The sequence below is a fragment of the Corvus kubaryi genome, unplaced genomic scaffold (assembly GCF_017639235.1).
Source record: "Corvus kubaryi isolate FWS band 111438036 unplaced genomic scaffold, C.kubaryi_AGA036_p1.0 71, whole genome shotgun sequence".
NCBI classification, from domain to species: Eukaryota; Metazoa; Chordata; class Aves; order Passeriformes; family Corvidae; genus Corvus; species Corvus kubaryi.
Window position 1 is genome coordinate 12,086,269 of NW_024582059.1, and position 15,112 is coordinate 12,101,380.

The following is a 15,112-nucleotide window of genomic DNA, read 5'->3' on the forward strand; positions in this document are numbered from 1 at the left end:
CCCCAACTTTCCTTTCTTTCCTTTGCCATCTCTGTTTTATACAGAGGGAGCAAGTCCCCTAATCCATCTTGGAGAAAGCCTAATAATCAGGGCATCCTAGAACAATACATGCTGGTTTTCAGGCATCTCATACAGGAATACCAGGATGCATATGCAGTGAAGATTTTATAAGCTGAATAAAATAAACAGCAAATATTAAATAACTCATATGCTAAGTACCTCTTACACCCTTATTAAAAAGGAAACATCTACAAGTAGATGCAAAGTTCATAAAAAAATTCTCAGATCACACTATAACCAGGAGAAGAGAAAGATGGCACTATTCACTAATGCTAATAAATTAATCCATCCACCCATAACATTGTGTTCCACCTAAATTACAAGGCACTCACTGTGCACTTTGGTTATCTCAAGCCTGGCTTACAGTCATTAGCTCATCCTCCCTCTGATGGCATTTCAGATCTGAGAACATTCTCCTCAGAGTATCTGGCTGATAAATACCAACTGATTCAGCTGTGGTGGTAAAGGTGAATGTGCCTGTCATAAATATTCACTGGCTAATTTGTGCAAAAGACCACTTTATTTGTACAGATGATGAGAAAAGCCATTGTGCAAGAAATAACACCGTTCAAATTCTTATCAAGATAGCTTTACAAGTGTACCACAGTGGTTCTTCCTTACACAACGCTGGCTAGCATGACAGCAGCTATTAACTGTGGTAATGCACTGTACACAAGGGAGGTGTGCAGCTTCAGCCAGACTCTAATGGGGCCCCTGCTCTGTGTAAAGGCTTGTGCAATGCGTTTGCATTCCTGTGTACCCTGATATCTATTAACATGATTAAGATCCAGGCTGATGAAAACAACAATTTAGCAGCACGATTCAGTAACAGTCCTTCATTTTACTTGCACAGCAGTGGGACTCCCTCTCATTAATTGTCTTATATGTAATTTGTTGAACCGCCAAATTAAAACTAATTAAAAAAAAAAATCATCACAGCTTTTTCATATTAGCATGTGGGAACTGAGAGGGACAGTTACTTGAGCAATTTCATCTGGATGATGAACTTCAGAGAATATAGCAGTACTTCAAGCTTATTAGAAGTAAATTCAAGCCCAAATGTTTAATTACATATAAAATCTCATTTATAATATCAGAATTTGTGCAGCCTAAGAAGTGGAGATATATCTTGAGAGAAACTGAACATTTGTAAATGGTACAAATGACCAGGTCTTTTTCCTCCTTGTTTGTAATTTTCTGACATTTTTTACACATAAAAAAAGAAGACAACAAATTGTCTCAATTTTTTTAGTATCATTGAACTGAGAAAAATGACAGAAAATACACTTGTATACTTTTTTCCTTTTTGAAGATATTTCCAGTTGAAATTGAAAGGTAAGCAGGTGATTGCAATTTTTGTTGTTTGATATGAACTATTTTGGCATTAATGAAATATCTATGTAATCCCTATTTTAAATGTTCATTCAAATATCATTTACATTAGATACTCTTGTGTTGTATTATACATCAGTTATTAGAAATTGTCCTTTAAATAAATTAAATCAATACAGATAGTCTTGAGCAGCTGAATCAGTGTTGGGGGAAAGATACCAAAATTTGCATTTTTCAAATCCTGCAAGACTTCAGTTTTGAACCTTACTGATGGTTGAAAAAAGATGCTTCCTTTGAGTTTCTTTTTGCTTTTTTTTTTTTTTTTCGGACTGGAAAGAAAGAGGGAAAAAGCAAAGAGTAAAAAAGATAATAAAAATAAAGCTAGAACTAATCCTTCAGAGTATCAGTTGTTACTGTAGCTTCTCAAAAAATAGAAAGGAAGTCAGATTGCGATCACCAGCCTCAGTCGTGAAGACTGACATGCCAATATATTCTATCCATGTACTTTTGACTGTGTAACCTGCTTTCAATCTCTTGGTTCAATTTCCTTTTGACCACAGTTTGCATTAGAGATTTCCAAAAGGCTCCTATGGGTTGTCTTTGAGCGAAACAACCTGTTGCAAAGAAATGAATTGGCCCTGCCTGGTGCTTCCAAATCATGCCTAACTTAAAAAATTATGCTCAAATCCTGTACAACAGAACTTTATATCTCTGTGTAGATAAAAGCCTTTATTAAATAGCAACTATACATATATATTATATAAGTCCATCTGTGTGATTCACCAACTCTCCCTGTAAGTCACTGCTACTCCCTGTTGGTTGTCGTAAGCATGAGGAACAATGCATCCCCTTCCAGGGAAGTGGGGTAAAGAGCAACAAAGAGAGTGTCCTTGCAGTGAACAATGTGCGTCTGCTTGGCACGCTGAGAAAGTTGGGGCTGTTCAGCCTGCAGAAGACAATCTTGTGTGGAGATCTCATAACAACCTTCCAGTACCTGAAGGGGGCCTACAGGGAAGCCAGAGAGGGACTCTGCCCCGGGAACTGTAGTGATAGGAGAAGGAGTAATGAGTTCCAAAGGAAAGAGGGATGATTTAGGTTAGATACTAGGAAGAAATTCTTGACTATAAGGGTGGTGAGGCACTACCACAGGTTGCCCAGAGAAGCTGTGGATGTCCCATCTGTGGAAGTGTTCAAGGTCAGTCTGGTTGGGGCTCTGAGCAACCTGATCTAGTGGAAGGTGTCCCTACCCATGGGAGGGCATTGGAGCTAGATTATGTTTAAGGTCCCTTGCAATCCAAGCTATCCCATGATTCTATACACATTTTAAACTTCCTTAAGACAAACTGTTCTCTGTGCATTGATCTCTTCCTAAAGAGCATTTTCATTTGATTAAAAAGTTTACAGCATAGAAACAGGAATATTTTATGAGTGAACTGGTGCTGTGAAGAACATAACCTACAAAAGTAAAGCTGATAAACTAAGATTTAGCAGTAGTGCTATAAATATTTTCTAGTTCTTTCCTATCTCTCTGCTTCCTCTTTTTCTTGACTGGTTAAAACTCTCAGAGACAAGTTTTCTTTTCAATTCGTGATACTACTTGACATTTATGATGTTATTATACCTAATTCATTCTTTTTTTTTTTTCCCAATGGTGATATAATTTCTTCAATTCAACACATAAAAATTACTTTTCTCAATAGTTTCCTCATTTGATTATAGCTCATTTATATAGCTGCCAAAATATAAACTTACAAACTCAATTTTGATACTTCTGAGAAGATAGAACAATGTGTTAAGAGTTGAAAAATACTTAGCGAACAGTAGCAGATATCAGTGTAAGCTTCAGGTTTTCAAATATTCTTTAAATAAATTACTTTTCTTCTGATGCAGGCTGCATATACAAATGAAATCTTGTACCTACCTCTTCAAAACCTTAAAATAGCAATCATTTACAGAGTTTCGCCTCTGCACAGCTATTGGGAGAACACCTACAGTTTTATTTTGACCCCAGCTTACTAACAGAACACAGGTCTGTAAGGTGAAACCTTTGAACACTTTATTCATCCCCTCCATAAGGGCTGCAACATGAGGGAGTGACAAACACTCTCTTATCTTTCTGCATATTCACTTATAGTCCCTGCAATACATTTCTCCAAGTGTTATGTGGCTGAAAAGGAGAAGCATGTCCACTTTTCCACTAGAGAAATTTTGTAGTATAATTCAGAAGCTGAATAATTTTAGGGTCGCCCAAAATATATACCCAATTTGCAGTGGTAATGTCAATCAGCAAATGCAAGTTGTGCCAGAAGTTCTCACCTGACACACTAAAGTTACAGCTGAAAATCAATGCTCCTTTCCTTATCTGAATGACGTAATAAATACTAATGGGAAAAAAATTCAGTAATAAGCTTGAATTAATTATATGTTTATTGAGGCACAGTGAAGCAAATGAGTGTGGGAAGCTGGCAAAGAGCCAGATGAGTAATAAACAGTTTTAAGACTGTCTGGAGACAGACTTGAGAATATTATAGTCATCAAGCAGCTGAAAACAGCCTCAGGGTAATTATAAGCATTTGCAATCGATTAAAAAGAGCATGATTCTTTTATGAGTCTTTATTAAACTTGCATTAAAACTTAAAATGATTAGAAAATGTTATGGTTTCAAGCACGTCTTATGTCAGTGGTCATCATACTTATTTATGGAAAATGTGTGTGCAGGAAAGTGTCCACAGGATCACTTACTCTACATGGTTTTAAAGGAAATGCTGGGAATTTGGGGCCCACATACTGATGGGCATCATCTCAGAACATCATGCTTTAAAACACAGGAGGTAGTCTTTCTGCAAGCAGCACAGCCTTTCAAGTTCCAGGTATAATCCCTGTTTTTCCAGGATCTTTAAAGAATAGCACTCCAGTTCTTTAGCATTACACTCAATTTACTTGAAAACCACTGCGTTTCTGGAGTAGGGATGGGGATAATGCTCTTTTATCTTCATAGCTTCACAGACCTGTTTACTTAGGCTGAACTCCTCACTAATAGAGACGTCACTGCTCTCTCCTTAAGATGCTGTTTTATTTTGTCTCTTGCTCCAAAATCATCTTTCAGATTGAGCTTGAGACAGCTTCTACTGGCCAGGTACCTCACACCACTGCCTTCATTCTTTCCTTGTGCAGAAATAATCTGAAACTCCTGTATATGATAAAGGAGCAAGAAGGGAGATCCATGAGGAAGTTTTTCAAGACAGATGCCCACTAAACTCTTTCTTACTGCTAAGCTCCTCCATTTTGCTCCAACCAAGTCTTGACTTACTTTTTCAGCCTTGGTTTCCTATGGGAATGCCTCCTTCAGCCTCACAGAGCACATCCCCTTCCGTAGCCTTAATGCTTGCTTTTTCTCCTCTTTACAAAAGTTAAAATTAAACCACTTAAGGGAATGACAAATATCCACTGCCAAATATCTGCAGTATTAGTAGGATGGTCAAAAAACTGTAAGCAAAGATATCTTAGTTCTGGAATCAGTAAATATTGCATGGATCTCCATTGGTGGCTGCATATCAAAAGCATGCTGGGACGAAATACACAAGGTTATGCCAGAAACTTAGAAAGAGAAGTGGGGTTAAGAATTTTTTTCTTTTAATATGAAATACAGAAGGGTTTTAAATTTTACTATCATCACTATAAAAGAATGGTGATTAAGACTAAATTAATTCTCCAGAAAAAAAATCTTATTCCCTAAACCTTTCAAGAGGAAAATTGCAGAATCTTTCTATCTACTTTAGCAGCAACAAAACATTAAAAATAAATGTTTTCAAACAGCTAGACTTTCTGTCTTTCATCTTAGAAATGCAGAGATACCTATGCTGTAAAGTGCACAAAATTCACAGCTATGTTCTTGCAGTGATTTACTGGTTTCTTCATAAAGAATTTACTACTACAGAAAAGTATCTACATTTTTTCCTGGAAAATACAGTAAGCTGTAAACTGCCCAAGAGTAAAACACGAATTGCAAAAGCTTGCCCTTTGTTGATACACCACAGAGATAAAACCCAACAGTGTGCTGGAATTCCAGCTCAATCAGTCTGCTTATATGGCCTGGGCTCACACATTCTGGTCTCAAATTACTATTTAATTCCATGAAATGTATCTGTCTTTTGCATGTTAGTTTTTGGGGACTGGCAATTGTCAGGTGCCAGTCTGTGGATGAGATAGGATTTGCGTGTTTCAAACTGCATTTTGCTTGCTTTGAACTTGAAGCCATAAGATTAAAAACTTGGTAAAGCTTGCTCAAAATATTTACAGATGGCACTGGTTCTTTTCCCAAATCCAAACTCTGTGATTTCCAAAGGTGTAAGTTATACATTTGTAGTGTCCCATATGAAAATGCCTTCCCTGAAAGGGTGCTGGTGCTCCTAGGGAAGAATTCAGACTTAGTGGAGGAGCTTCCCGGTCTCTACATCTGCTTGTAAGAAAGAGATGCACAAACGTCCTCTGCACAGTGATCCTACAGATTGAGCTGAGCAGTCAAGAATGAAGCGAGTAGGAGCTGATTTGGCTGCTTAAATGAAATAAATTTGGCTTGTACATACTGTGTGGATAGTAATTTTAATAGCACTTTAAGAAAGGCATCAGTCTACTGCATAATTTTGCTGCATTTCATGCCGCCTACTCTTTATCTCCACAAGAAGATCCTCTTTAATGGCCTTTGAAGAAGTGCAGACTTGTTCTTGAATGCTTTTAATATCCTTGTATTAAATTTTCTTAAAAAAAATCAGATTTCAGGTCCTGGGCAGGCCTTAACTTAACAAAACACACTGAATTCAAGGGAACTGTCTGCACTGAGAGTTTGGTCTAGATCATGCTTGCAGAGTGCAAGGACTGGGGAAAAGACGATTTGTTCTGATTTTCAAAAGTTCATCTGAATTTATAAACTGCAGATACAATTGTAGCAAATGAAATACAATATCACCTAAGCCTGCTCATACAAAAACGTTCTCTTTTCTCACACCCCCACTCACTAACTGCTACTGCTAGTTAGCCTTACATTTGTTACTGGGAAGGCTCTACCACTGACAAGAGACTATGGCTTTTCTCGAGTCTTAGCTTAACTAAGTCAACAGTAAGAAAAAAGTTTTTTTTACAATTATCAAGGCATCCTTTGTCTTAGCCTACCTACAATTTTGCTTGGAAAAGAAACATCATTTGAAAACTTAGATATCAATTGTTTAAGAAATGCATTTCTACCTCACTTTTTCAACACCCAGCTGGTTATGACATAATGAAAGAATTGCTTCCTTCAAAGAGTTAACTTTCTTTGTCGGTAAAGAACCTTTAAGTAGACCTGAATTTTCTAACATTTAGATATTAGTACAGTAGTGTTAAAACAGTAAAACTGAATATACGCATCTACTTATATTCAAAATAAGAATTTGAGATTTTTAAGGAGAATAACATTGGGCAAATTATTCTCAGACCTGCAGAAAACATTTCCATTATAAAAAATGCCCTGATAATGAAAAGGAATCAATGATAGACTGCAAGATAAAGTTCGAAAGCAATTCTACTGATAGGATTAAAAAACTATGATTTTGATAAATTGACACATAAAGGTTTGCAGCTTATATTGAAGGTGCAAGGCAACTGGTTTAGCCCAGTTTGTGCTTTGGATAAGATCCCAATTTTACTGTAGGAAAATTTATTTTAAATATGAAAGGCCCATTTTTTTCATAGAGCAAAATTATTACTGGAAATAATTTCAGTAATACAACTAAAGTATTTAGTTTTAAGTAATTAAATTAAATCACTATACAAAATTTATTGGAAAGGAAAGTACTGGAATTCTGCTGGTTTCTGGAATCAATCAGGGTTTTTTCATTTTCTAACTTACAAAAAGATAGCAACGATGAAAAAAAAAAAAAAAAAAAAAGATGAACACATACCAGAATCTATATTCTCGTTATTTCTCAAGAGTCATTTACTGCTGTGGAGACACCACTTCATGTTATGATACACACCTTGAGAAGGAGCAATCACTGCACATGAAAAAATACCACCAGGGTAAGAAATTGCTGCTTGTTCAAACATCAGTTTTGCAGAGGGCTGTGCACAACATATCAATAACCTCTTCCTAATATGAAATTAATCCTAAGGCAGGTATCGAACTCCCATCTACTTCAATGTTTAATACTAAATATTCTATTAAAATTTCTAATATTAACTGCTGCAAGCGGTTACACTGAGCAAAGCTTTTAGCAAGAATTTTATTTTAGGTCTGTATGAGTGGAGCAAATAAATAAGTCTCACAATGAAGCAGAACTTCTCAGGCAAACTGAGGAATGGGATTGGGATCTTCCAGAGGAAATTGCAATCACCCTTAGCTGCACTGAAACTGACCAAAAGGATGGATTATCCCTGGACTTCCACCCCATATCTGCATGCCTAGTCTTGACTTCTTTCTAAAACAGGCACAGAAGTTAACAGCAATGTTGTCTTCCTCAGGGTCTTCTGGAGTTCTTGGGCCAACTCTCTTTAAAAAAAATCCAAATTAATGCTGCAATCATTTTTTTTTTTTTTTTTATTTGTAAAAATATTTCTTATCTACAGAACCACCTAACAATGGGTTTTTCAAACATCACAGAATCATGGAATGATTAGAGTTGTATGGGATTTCAGGACATCACACTGTCCAACCTGCTGCTCAAAGCATGGTGAATACTGAATTCAGACTTATCCACTCTGTAATCCATTAAGAAGTGATTCCAGCTCCTCCTTTCATGACACTAATTTCTTTATCCCTCTCTTTGTGCTAGTCCCTCTTCCATCAATAGAAAATCCCAGATGAGAAAATGTGAACTGCTAACATAAGAGAAATGTTTTTAGTTCATCAATAAAATAGCAGGAAAAGGGGAGAAAGTTATATAATTTGTTAGTATTTACAACAATCTGGCAAGATTACTCTCTAGGGACTACTAAGAAAATAATGTCATCCTGTGTCTGAGAAAAATTGCTGTCATAGGTAAAAAACTGGGTAAAAGAATTATGGACAGACAAAATGATTTCACCTGACGCAGGGTAGACAAGAGTTAGAGGGGCATTCCAGTATGAGCAACACACGGGAATGGAGAGCCAGTGAACTACTCTCATAGTAATAGAAAGAATGAGAGGCCTCAGGTTAGAGATGGTGATCTGAAAGTTTGGCTCTCCTGTTCATTATTAAAAATGGAAGAGGAAACAACAAAAAATTTTATAAAGAAACTGTAGGAAGCAAAAGAAGAATACAGAAATTGCTTGCTGCCCTGGGATGGCTGTTGAAATCAAGGATTTAGCTTGATACAGTTTAAAGAAACATACCTTTGCACAACTAATATCTCTACTCAGAGTTGCAGGTGAATTTAAAAATCAGGTTGTATTTAAAATCATCTGTGGTATTAAATTTCAAACTACGCACGCACACCCCTCCCCCCAAAAAAACCTACTCCCCCCTCCCATCCAAAATACTCAAGCCACACAAATGATTAGAAGTATACTGTTCAGTATATACTAAATGAAGAAATTTTTTTTGCACCTTTTCCTGATGTTTGTGATGGTGATCACTAATCAGTCAGATTGCCAATCTGTCTTGGTTAGTATGGCATTACTTGTAGACTACTGAATTCAGAATGCCAGAGAGGGTGGTACAGAGACCTAGTATTTGCCACAGGTCCCATCTGAAGATGATGTGTCACTGAATGAGCTACTGCTCTGAAACTTATTCTGCAGGCAGGCAGGCAGGCATCTTTGTTACAGAAGTCACACCATTATGAAGTTCTTAGCCAGCTATCAAGGATAAAATAACATGGTGTCTGAACTATATTCTCAAATTAAGAATTGAAACCTGAATAATTTAAACCCAGTATTTTTGAATAGAATTATTCAAATATATTAATTATAAAATTTTGCTGGAGGCTTTTAAACTCAAAAATACCTACTAAAAGATACCTCTTAAATGAAAAGTTCATAGTTGTCTTCATAGATACCTGGCAATTAAATACATAAACTCAATTTCTGAACGACAATACTCTTTGCCATGAGATTTTTGGATATTTTGGTTTTTGTTTATTTGTTTTGTAGGGATTTGTGCGTGTGTGCTCCTTATTCCATGGCTGGTGCTTTTACGTGCTGCTTTATTATAAAGAAGGATTTTCCTATTCATCATTTTCTGTTGCTCTAATTTAAGAATTTATTATGTAGGCAGGGAACAAAAATCAATAACACCTGACCTGAATGAACCAGATATTATGCACAGCATTCCACTGAAGTGAGCATTTTCCTATAACTTAAAGATTTAACTTTGAAAATAAGTTTTAAAATGCTCATCCAAGCCAGTCATGATTACTTATGAATATTGGATGCATCTGAAGAAAACAGGTCTGGTTGCAAAGCAATTTTCCGTAGAAATAAAGATTATTAAATTCGTTAGATAATACACCCATAGTAGAGAAATCTTTCCAGTTCTCCTGTCAGCTGTAGAAAATATCTGGACCACAATTGGCTGATTTCACCGAGCTGGATGGTACAGTCTTGTGACACTGTCATCTGTGTCACACTTACTCTATCACACAAAAACCACTGATTCAGCACCTTCCAGGAACACTGAATAAACTCGAAAAAGAGGGAATCTTGTCTTTTCCAAGCCCCCCTCCTCAAGTTCTTCACTCTCCAGAACTTCTTTTTACATGTTTTATATTTATGACTAGCACCTCGTTCTTGCCAAACCTGTGACCTACATTCACCCCTGCTTCAGATTCTGGCCAGAAAATAGATGCCAACAAACAGAAGAGATTTACTACACAATAAATAAATCTACAGAATGCAAATCTTATATGTTGCTTCTTGAATTGTCATTTTATGTTTCTACAGTCCAAAAAAACCAAAAGAGTTTGCTAAAAACTTTTATGCTTCGTAAACATGGGCAGAATAGAAAAACACGTAAATTCTTCATTTATCAGCTAACTCTAACAAAAACATTATCAAATAGATCTTTAAATGCTGATGGATTTTAGAAGTAGATTTCTCTGAGGTGCTGTGAAATGCTGCCAGAACCATAAATGTTCACAAGCAAAACATAATCTATTGGAAGACTATAAAGCTCTAATATGACACTTTTCAACAGGATTATGGATTTGACAAAAATCACCCTGCTAAATAAATACTTACCATAGTCATTATCGTAAAAAATAATGAATTTCTGCCAGGCATATTCTGTGACCACTCTCAAGATGACATCATTTAAGTAGACGGGGGGCCGCACGGAGAGCGTGTAGTCATCATTGCGGTTGCTCCTGGTGAGCCCGCAGCCGCTCCTTGGCGTTCCTGCCGTGGAGCGCTGGATGAAGAGGTGAGGGATATGCATGGCGTCGGCCAGAGACTGCAGGGATCCTGCTGACGTGCAGCCAATGGAGCTGACGAGGGCCAGGATGCCTTGGTTCATCAGGTCACAGGCTGGAAGAAAACACAGCGACACTGGGAGTGAGAGCGGGTCAGCGCACAGGGCCTATTTGCTGTCAAAACACAAACACTGGGAGCTGAAACACAACAGCAGCAATCAAGAAAAAAATGGGTACATTTTTCAGATTAATTTTATGTCTGGATTACTCAATCAAAATCATGAAGCTAGTCTATTCATTTTGAGGTGTCTTGTGGTATAAGGTGTAAGACTGTCCTGTCCACCCTATCCAGAAATGAATTCTCCCTTAGAAACGAGACCCACCACTGGATCTTCTCAAAAACACTAAGAACTGATTTCAGCTATGGAATTGTCGTGACCACCCAAGGAGATAAGTACTTTTCAAAGCCTAGCACAACAGCTCCACGAATAATAGTATCATTGCATTATACAGGGAAAACTCAAAGAAATAACAGCTCAAGCTTTTTGTCAACTTTTGACGACAGCTGAATAGCATTATGGACATTAACCTGTCCAAGGAAAAATGCGGTTTCTTTTGGGGTTTAAGAGGTATATGTATATATGGTATATGTATATCTAACGTAAACTTACCATTTTCTTTAGAAGACAAACAACTCTCCCCCTCAAAAAGCTAGTTTTATAAATAGCAAAATGTTTTCAAAATTCAGTGAACAGTTTCTATACATTTACTTTCCTCACCTCCTTAGGAAAGGCAAGAAGTTGACTGTGCAAAATACAACACCTTACTAATGGTCCTATCAGTTACAGTAGACAGCCTTGAGTATAATACCAGTGACATCCATATTAATACAAAAGGTGTTTATCATGAATAATGTTGATGCAATCAATAAATAGCAAAGAAATTAATAATTATGTCAGTAATTTTTAAGGGTTACCCTGTGAACCAGAGTCTATACTGTGTTTCTAACATGCTGGAGAGCTTGAATGAAGAAATAACATGGACTTGTAGCGTAATTCCCCAGAGCACACCCAAGGTTAAATTTTGAAATACTTAGTTTGCCACTGACAGAGTTACACAAGCAGTTAACCTGCATTTACACATGTAAATGAGTAATGGGATGGCAAAGATTAATATGTATTTACATATTAATATCTAATACTAAACTGTACAATTACTTATTTTGCAGGACTATTCTGCACACGCAACAGGTGCAAGCAAAAACAAGAAACCCACATGTGAGAAAATATTCCCCTAAAAATATAATACCATATTTTAGTTCCAGACCTGTTGCCTTGTATCATATGGCTCTTACTCACACTGAGTAATATTTTAGTTTGCAAACACCTATTGATCTCAAGGGGAATATTTTCAGTGTGAGGAAAGGAGTTCCCCATTCAGGCCCATATGGAGATTGATTTTGAAGCCAAAGGACATCACCAGAGGTCATGAGTGCAGAGAACCACCTTCTCCTAAAGCTAGAGCATTATTCTCATTAAGAGACAGAGATCCGGAACATGAAAGTGTGTTTTCCCAGGGCCTACTGATGCTGCTGCTGAGGTTTTGTCCCTTGTGAACTCTTCTGAGTTCCTTCATGCAGATAACTATGGGAGAGAGAACGTTCCCACAGAGAGGTTTCGAAGTGTTTTGGTTTAGGATAAACTGTTCCCCTGTTACATGCTCTGAATACAGCTCAGCTTCTGGACTTCAAGTTAAAAGTAACACATTTTCAATAACTGAAAGTATCCTTCTTCAGAAAAGTATCAAATATGATTGGTAATGGGACAACAGAATTATCAGCATCTCATACGTTTCTTAAATTTAGAACATTTCAAAACAATCTTAATAGCTATTCATCTTTTATGCTGCTTGTTACAGTCCTTTATCATCACTTTCAACAAAGATAAAATACTTGTCAAGTGAAATTTTTAGGGAGATGCTGAATCTCTTTCTTGATATGGTTTTCCTGTACCAAGGACTGCAATATCTAGGTTGCATATCCCAGTGAGAATGCTACTGCTTGAGACAAAACTATTTTTGTTGATATAATGTTAAGTATTGATAGAATTGATATAAATAAAATTTGTTAGATTTTGCAAAAGCCTATTTTTAATACATCAAAAATTTAAGTTTTTTGACTCTGATGTCACCTGTTCAAATATAATATGTAGCGTGACCCTCCAGTCTCTCAAACCTGACTTTTAAAAATATAGCCAAGTCAAAATGCATTACAGAAATTGCTTGAAAATGTCTAAATTTCCAGGCACACTTTCAGACCCTGAAAAACCACTCCCTGTAATGCCATGAAGTGGGAGAAATGCTTTTTATGAAAATTGTTATTGAAACATGAAGGGGAAGGAAACAGCATGAAACGTTCAGCTCCATAGGACCGAATGTTAATACTGGCAAACAAACTGAAAAAAGGATTAAAATCTTCTCCCTTGACACTGCATCACATTTGTTACAATAGCCTCAGGACCAAAGTTGCCTGGGTGTCTCTTTATTCCGTGGAATGCTTATGAGAATTGTGAGTGCTGGATTCGAGCAATAGGCACTTAATTATGCTCAAATAGACCTTACTCCTGCATACTTAGAGACTATTTAATACACAGAGAGTCAGCTCTGGAGAAGGGACAATATTTCAGAGGCAGCTTTTTCTAGAAAATCAGTGCATGAGTTTGAGCGTTCACCTCTGAGTAAAACTGACTGCATTATTCTTTGAGCAGAAATATAATTTCTGCAGTATATACACATTCAAAGTAAAGCCTATGCAATATGTCAAAATATTATTGACAATATTCAAATATTCCTCAGCCAAGCAGATGTTTTGTTCTCTCCATGAAAAGAGTTGATTGCAAAAAAGCACAAGACTAAGATCTATGTCTTCTCAAGCCTTTTTTCCCCCCTCACTAACAGAAACTCTACTAAAATCCTTTTCCTACTGTTCCAAATCTTTCAATTGTATCTTATCAATTGACTAAAAGCTACAGTTCAGACATATTTAAAATCCTGGTTGCATTCCTTTCTTGAGCCTGAAATATCCAAGTTTTGTTTTGCCCCGTCTGTACTAAGAAACCCACCCACTCACATATATATCTATATACACACATATACATATATATATATACATACACACACACTTAAATGCTATCTTGGCATTCAAAACTCTGTTGCCATTTAATTTACTACAACCTCCTTCGTCGACTGTATTTCCAAGCTGGTATTTAGTCCACTGCCAATATGATCAAGGAATATTAGTTTGCCATCAACTAGAGAAATAAAAATATTGCTGTGTCTGTTAAGTCCTCAGTCATGTCTGCAGAAATGCCAAACTCAAATGGACCTGTACACAGCTCCATTACAAATTTAGCAAAGAAGGGGCAGAAGTTCAGTAATAGTGTTTCTAAAATACTGATTCATACTGTAAGTTACGTTTAAACATCTGTTGTCCAGATATTAGTTCACCCTTATAACCACCACACAGCAGATGTTATTACCAACTTCATCTTCACCAGCTAAAGGAATAAAACTAATCACATTATTTTAAGCATTGCATAGAGAGAATATTAAGAATATCAATAAGATGATTTAAAATGCTTCTCCAATTTTTATCTGTATCTATATATATATCACACGTAGCACACCCTGGCATGCACTCAGCATTATGTTTAACTCTGCAGCTTATCTGGGTTTTATTCAAAATGCAAAGTTTCTGAATTTTCAGCGCTGGTGGGCCAATCGCCAGTAACAGAAAAGCAACCTTTTCGAGTAAAATCTCTTGTTAGTTTGGCAGGCGTCTAAAGAAAATAAAAAACCTAATTTTGTGGTTAGAATGTTATTTTTTTAAAAATAAAGACCACAGCCAATTCAATTTGAAATAAATAATTTACATCAAGCACTTCCAGCAAAGCAGAATTTAAATGGCTGTGGTAACAAATGTGTCCTTAAAATGAGTTTTCTCTAAAATGGAAACAATGGTAGGTCCTTAAATAACTACTAGTTGCTGTAATTTAGAAAGAAAACAACACAAAAAAACCCTACAAATAAGAGCAAGTTAAAAACAGATGTAGGAGTAAATAAGAAACACCAAGAAAAGGGGATTACTGAGAATTAACTATTGCTATGAAAGTGAGAATTTTCTTACTTATTTCTCCCATGTTCTTCCTGATAGTAAATCACATCACCCTCATCTACTGTGAACTGATGAGCCAAACTGGAAAAAAAGGAGTATAAGATCTCTAGAGACTTCAGTAGCAGTCCAAATTTGCTCCCACTTAAATTGCTGGTTAAACAAAGTCAGACCAACTCTTAAAATTATG

At 36.5% G+C, this 15,112-nt stretch overlaps 1 protein-coding gene across 1 annotated transcript in view; it reads right to left on the reverse strand.

Annotated features, from left to right (window-relative positions):
• Positions 1-15,112, reverse strand: part of GRID2 (glutamate ionotropic receptor delta type subunit 2) — a 473,900-nt gene that overhangs the window by 56,244 nt on the left and 402,544 nt on the right. Inside the window, exon 3 of the mRNA XM_042050040.1 lies at positions 10,585-10,869. Within this exon, the coding sequence (XP_041905974.1) occupies positions 10,585-10,869 (285 nt within the window). The remainder of the gene's footprint in view (positions 1-10,584; positions 10,870-15,112) is intronic.